Genomic DNA, 6,958 nt, shown 5'->3' on the forward strand with positions numbered 1-6,958 from the left:
TGCTGTTTTGGTCGATTTGGGTCAAAATTTAGATTTTCAATTTTTGAATGCCAATCGATAGTATTGATCCTTACGAGTCAGAAATGGTATGCCATTCCAAAATCGGACATTATTTGGCCGAGATATTCAATAAAATCATCAAAATAGGTTGACTACGATAGAATGCGACATCACTCCGCCGTTCTGCAGCGCGGAGATTCGTGGAAAATCCTGTCGTTTTTAAAAGTCATATCCTCCGTGCGGTTGTATGTTGATCCAATTCGATATAACTCCGCCGTTTTCAAGAAACGTTTCAGCGAAATTATGGCTGTACCCCTCCCGGCTTACTGATATAGACAAAGACATTAAAATCGATCAAATTATGTGACAGTTTTATTCGTTATTTTTTTTGTGTTTTATTTATTTATTGTATTGAATCAAAAATAGCATACATTTTTATTACAACACAGTTAACTTAGGTGGTATTTCGCCAAGCCTGGTTGGTTCCTCAGGCTTTATCGTGGACAAACGTTAAAGGCGTCTTCTTTGAGTAAGGCTGCATCGTCACATAGGCAGTGGGGGGGCTCTGGGGCGTCTCCTGTGTCTAGTTTGAAGGAGGTATTTGAAGGATGTTCTCTTGAGCCTCCTGACTACACACCTCCCAGCGAGGTCTCTTGCTACCCGGTTGCAGTGTCTAGTGCTACTCTGAATTTCTTTTATTAAATGATTTATGGATAGATTTCAGCTTGATATCGACAGGCTTACACACTTAGACATCAATGGGCTTAAGAATTGTATTGTTTATTTAACTAAATTCCGAATAGGTTTATTTTATGCCTAACATAACCGTTCTTGTTTCCTCTGATTTTGCAGTGATGAACAACTATCAGGCGGCTGCTGCAGCCGCACACAGCTTCGGTCCGTCGGCCTCGCCACATGCAGCGGCTGCCACCACGGCCACACGGCAGGGCTTTCCTTCTACCAATTCGCCCGGACCAACCATTGACATGTACAGCTCGGCCGGGGCCGATAATGTGGGCTATGTACAGGCTACCAGTCCGCAGCCATCCGGCTTTCCCATAGCCGTCAGCCGTGCCCCATTGAACTACAGCCCGGTAAGTATGTGGAGCCACTCCGGTCTGGCCCCGCCGGGCCCTGAAAGTAGTGTTAACTTTGGGGGCGCTGCGCGTTATCTAGGCCCAGTTCTGGTCCGTTACTGAGCATTGCTTGAATGCGCTCTGTGCACACAGCTTGGCAGGCAAATGTAGTGTTACAAATTATTAAACTAAACAAATCCAAAAAAAAAATAAAAATAAACAAGAAGTTATATTTAATAAAATAAATAATATAGTTACATAGTTATTGCGTTGACCTTCTATATATATATTGTACTATGTATTTCTCTTTCATTTCGTACAGATTTATTCGTTGAACTTTGCGATGGCTAATATATAAAAAGACTGATAACCCAAAATATAAAACAAGAATACAAACAAATGCAAGAAGTATATACAATTATATATATGTAAATCGAAATATATATATATATACATATATACATATATAAATAAACGAAAAGCAAAAAGAACAAAAATAAGTAAAGAAAACAAAACAAAAGTAAAAAGTAATAAGAGTATATAACAAACGCAGTTGCACAAGGTAGGCACACCAACAAAACTACAGCGTGTTTTTTTCCAATAACAATTTCAATTATTAATCAATCCAATTTTATCAAAATATTTATATATATATATCTTTTAATAAACATTAAAACAATTACAAAATCTAGTCTAAAACCAAATCTAAATCAAGTACAAATTATGTATGCACGTCACAAGCACAGTTTTCTAGGCCGTTTCAATTAAAACAATTATGATTTATTTACAATTCAACAATATACATGTCTATTATATAAATATTAAATTTAAGCGCTGCCACTACACACACACATATACATAAATCATACACACACACACACACACACACACACACATTTATTATTGCAGCCTGTGGCGAGTTTTGATAAAGAACTGGCGTCCATTTAACTTAATACTATTTCGTTTATTTAAGCGCTGCATTTTTAATATGATTTAATCAAGAAAAAAAAAACACGCAGCTAATTTGTAGAAAATAATATAATCTATTTTGATTGCATATTCAAATTATTTCTTCCGCTCAACGTGTTTATCAAATCTCAGCCACAAGGCAAACATTAATAGTTGGAAACAAAATTGAACATTTTCAAATCAATATCAAATTAAATAGTTTTTCTATCTGAATACTTTTCACTTTATATATTATATATATATGTATATTACCATAAATGTCTCTGTGTGCATTTAGATGCTCTCGAGAATGTATTTAATTTGAATAATTTTTGTGTGTGTATTTGTTTTGTGCCATACGAAACGTTTATTTACAGGGACCACTAATTCCTGCGGCATTTACAAATGGATACCATTAAAAAGGTGGCGCCGACAACCGCAATGACAACAACAACAACAACAACAACAACAACAACAACAGCAACAGCAACAACAACAGCAACAGCAGCTACAAGAACAACAACAAATAAAACAAACACAACAACTAAAGCAACAACAATTGACAACAGACACGAAAAGTAACTGCAACCACACACAGCGCAGCAACAAATATAACTAAAAGAATAAATATATATATATATACATATATATAAATTAAAGTATATATAATGTATACTTACACACGCACACACACACAGATATATGTGTGTATATAATATATTTACATGCTTGTGTATGTTAATATATATTTCCACAAAGCAAATGAAATCTGTTAAGCAGAGCCAAGCAAAACACAGCAATAAGCCCGATAAACCAGAAACACACACACACACACATCCCCACACACACACACATACATGATAATTAATTAATTAACGTATATGTACTGCATGCATACATGCATGTACGTACATACATATACATATATATATATGCACACTTGCATGCATATAAATTTATAGCAAAAAAAAAGAACTATAAGCGCAGCAAAAAAAAATTAACTTTAATTTAATGACAACAAGAACAAGAAGAACAACAATAACAACAATAACTACAACAACAACAAGAATATTACCAAATAATCAAATAACCAAACACGGCAGCCGCAGCGCCCAAAAAGATGCAACGTTTGCAGCAAAAATCGTTTAAAATGCAAATTAAACGAAACTGCGTCAAGTGCAGCAGCAGCAGCAGCAGTAGGCGGCAGCAGTAGGCGGCATGTGGGCGTGGCCTTTGCACACACACACAGTCACACCCACAAGGCCAGCCTGGAGGATGCGCCAGCGGAGGCCGCGTCACCATTTTTAACTAATGAGAAACCAAAAAGCAAAAAATATAAATACACAAAAATAATATATAAATAAATTAATACGAAAAAAAAGTGAGGAGTAATGATTAAATAAAATTAAACACAAAGTTGAAAAGCAAACGAAAAATGTTGCAATAATAGCGAAAAATGTTATTATTTAATTGCGTATTATTACAAGTAAAAAATGATTATTATCATTATTATTACTATTCTTAAATAAGTTGTAACTTTTAAAGTTAAAGTCGATATACATATATATATATATATATATATATTAATTATATATTATACACACACACACACACGCGCGTACATATATAAAGAAAACTGCAATATATACAAACTAAGTACACAAATCAAAAGTAAAATGAAAATGAAAATGCAAATAAAACAACAACAAACAACTTGCAATTGATTTGTTTAATAGAAAATTATAAAGTTTGCAAATGTTATAAAGTTGGGCTTTTCGCGAACACAGCCTGAGAAAATATATATACATACATATATTCCCAACGGGGCAGCTTATATAAATACAAAGTATAATTGTTTATTATAATTATTATTAATTTTTTTTTTTTTTTTGTTCTCGATGGTTAATCAAAAAGCAAAATTGTGCTAACAATTAGATGCAATTTATAATTATGAATTTAGTTTAAAGTACAAGAATCGTTTATTGGCCAAAAAGCAAAGCGTAAACTTATGTAAAAAGAAAACGAGGAAAATGAGAAGAAAAGCAAAAAAAAAACCAAAAAAAAGAAACAGATGAAAATCTGTATTGAATGAGCTGATGAAGTAGCTCAACCAAATTTGTTAAATGTGTTGAAAATTCTGTGTATTATTTCTAAATGCAACTCTTTTGTGTTCACATTGAAAAGCAAATGCATTAAATATGCTAATTAAACAATGGATATGGTTAGTTAGACAAATATGTTAAAGCATTCATTAAGTCGATGAATGCTAAATTGAGAGAGTGAATTTCGCATAACTCGAGGCATAAATCAATTTATTTGCAAAAGGCAGCAACAAATCTCTATATATATATATATATATGCATAAGATATGTAAGAAACAATTTTGACAAACTCATACACACACACACACACACACACACACACACACATACAACTGATGAATCAAAAGAAAAACTTAAACAAATTACAATCTAAGCGCATATGCAAATATAACAATGAACTATTATACATGCAACATATAATTATATTTAAGTAAATAAAATATTTATAAAAACAAAAAAAGACAAACGCTGAATTGCAAATGTTTAAACAATTAACTAAAATATGTATGTAAACACGTATGTATAACAAGTAAAGAAGGAAAGAAGGAAAGAAAAGCAAGACAAGAGAGAGAAAAGCCAGAAGAGAATGGGTAAAAAGCAAGTAAATATGTTGAGTTGTTTAAGGACAAGCATGTGAAAAGCAGGCCACGTTATGTGCAATTAAATTTTCTAGTCGCGCCGCCGCGTGCCACGACAGGACGACAGGACGACAGGACGACAGGACAACAGGACGAGAGGACTATCGGTACGGCGATAATGCAATTCGAGAAGCGTAATAGAAAAATATATTTATATACAACTATATGGAGTATTCAATTATTGGAACAAAACAAAATGAAAACTATCTGACAATTAAGTAAGCCACATTTGTTACAGCAAGTGCGAAACAAAAACCAACAACAATTAATATGAAAACATGTATTGTTCTTTAATTGACAGAACAAAATGAAGATACGTTTTTGGTCTGTCTGAGATTTATGCATTAGGCAACAAACACACACTCATACACACACACACACACACACACACTCACCCACACACAACTGAACAAACCAAACTAAAAGTGTAATAAACAAAAGAAAAGACAGCTGAAATAGAAACAAAATAATACATCAGCAGTGAAAATGTTCCTTTCATAACTTTTTTGCCAAATTGTCAAACCAACGCTCTCCAGGACTTTGCCCGTCAAGTCTCGGACCAAAAAAAGAAACCCAAAAACTTATATAGAAAAGATGAAGATAATGTTGACAACAAATACGAGATATGCATAACATACAAAACATAGCTATACAAATTACAATTAACGACAAATAGTTGCAGTGTATTATAAATTATTGCGTTTATAATGTTGACAACAAATGCGCAAGAGAGCATAAAAAGCTATTTAAATGAACAACGAGTTGGCCAAGGATAAATTGTTAGCACAAATTGCTTAAAAGGCATTTTGTGCAACTTGGCGACTTTGTTTACATCAGTTCGCAAACATTTCAAACACTTTGATTCATGGTGCACGACGCAAGGATTAAAGTAAACGCATAATTAACAAACCAAAATTATATACATTTATATATATATATATATATATACCTATATAAATAATCAAAGAAACAGAAAATAAGGTAAAAGAAAACTTTAAGCTAAAAGACAAACACTTTTAGATAGGCGAAAGTAAGCTGCTAAATTTCATATAAAATATATATATCTATATATATATACGAATCGGCTTGAGGCAATCCTGTATCTAGATTATTGTGCATTGAGGATTGCAAGAAGAAGAACAAGAAAAACAAATTTTACTTATGCATACGTATGTCAAGCACATACATGCATACATCTGCAAGGGAGTCAAGGCAATGGTTACTTTAAAGCTAACTAAACTATTTGTTAAAAATTAAGTCTAAACAAACAAGCATAAATATACCAAAAAAAAAACAAAAACAAAAACAAAAAACAGGTAAATTGCGTATTTGTAAGTACACGTATTCCAGCTGCCTGCTCCTCAAGAGCGACAGTCGAAGTTAGTTGAGATCCTGGCGCTGGGCTTGGATTTTAATTGGGAAATCCTTGAGGCGCAGAACATGTTATATTTGCATAAGGCATACACACACACACACACACACGCCCTTATATATACATAATTATATGAATAGATATATTTTTAAGATACGTTCTAAAAGCAATAATTCAAAACAACAACATGAACAACAAGCAGAAGCAAAACAACAAGTTTGACAAGAAAAAACAACAAAAAAAATATTAAAAAAATAAAATTATGAAAAAAGAAGAAAAAAAAATGAATTACATTAAATATACACCAATATATAAATATACATAAATATATATACAACTAAAATATATATACAAAAATATATATACATTTAACATATGATTAAATAATGCAAGCGCAAGAGCTGCATGGACGAAATGAAAGAGAAGTTAACGCTTCTCTCTCTCACAAACAGCAACAACAACAAATATATATATATATATGCATATTGTAAATTACTTGTAAACATTTTTTGACTGTCCTAGAAAGAAAATGAAAACACACCACACACACACAATGTAGAATCTCGCTCGTTAATCGACATGGAGAGTGCGATAAAAAGCTCTCAAAGATCTATAAAACAATTCTCAAAATCATTTCTAGGCAGCTATGCCAAGTAAATTAGAAATAATACAAAAAAGCGAAAAACTAAGCAGCAAAAGTTGAATAAACAAACATATGCTAAACTTTGCTGGCCCAAAGTACAGTCAGCTAGTAAATTTTTTATGTTGTAAGTCGCAAAACCAAAAACCAGAAATGGTAAAAAATGGAAAAAAAAAAATACC

General features: G+C 32.5%; 1 protein-coding gene across 1 annotated transcript; it reads left to right on the forward strand.

Moving 5' to 3' along the window:
• Nucleotides 1–457: 457 nt before the first annotated feature.
• LOC115771138 (RNA-binding protein Musashi homolog Rbp6-like) lies at nucleotides 458–2,517 on the forward strand. Its single transcript, XM_030716709.1, has 4 exons — nucleotides 458–529; nucleotides 853–1,094; nucleotides 1,399–1,484; nucleotides 2,402–2,517. Coding segments are annotated over exons 1-3 (279 nt in total). The 5' UTR covers nucleotides 458–528; the 3' UTR covers nucleotides 1,435–1,484; nucleotides 2,402–2,517.
• Nucleotides 2,518–6,958: the final 4,441 nt, after the last annotated feature.

This window comes from Drosophila novamexicana, unplaced genomic scaffold (genome assembly GCF_003285875.2).
Source record: "Drosophila novamexicana strain 15010-1031.04,08,12 unplaced genomic scaffold, DnovRS2.1 tig00000024-arrow-pilon, whole genome shotgun sequence".
NCBI lineage: Eukaryota > Metazoa > Arthropoda > Insecta > Diptera > Drosophilidae > Drosophila > Drosophila novamexicana.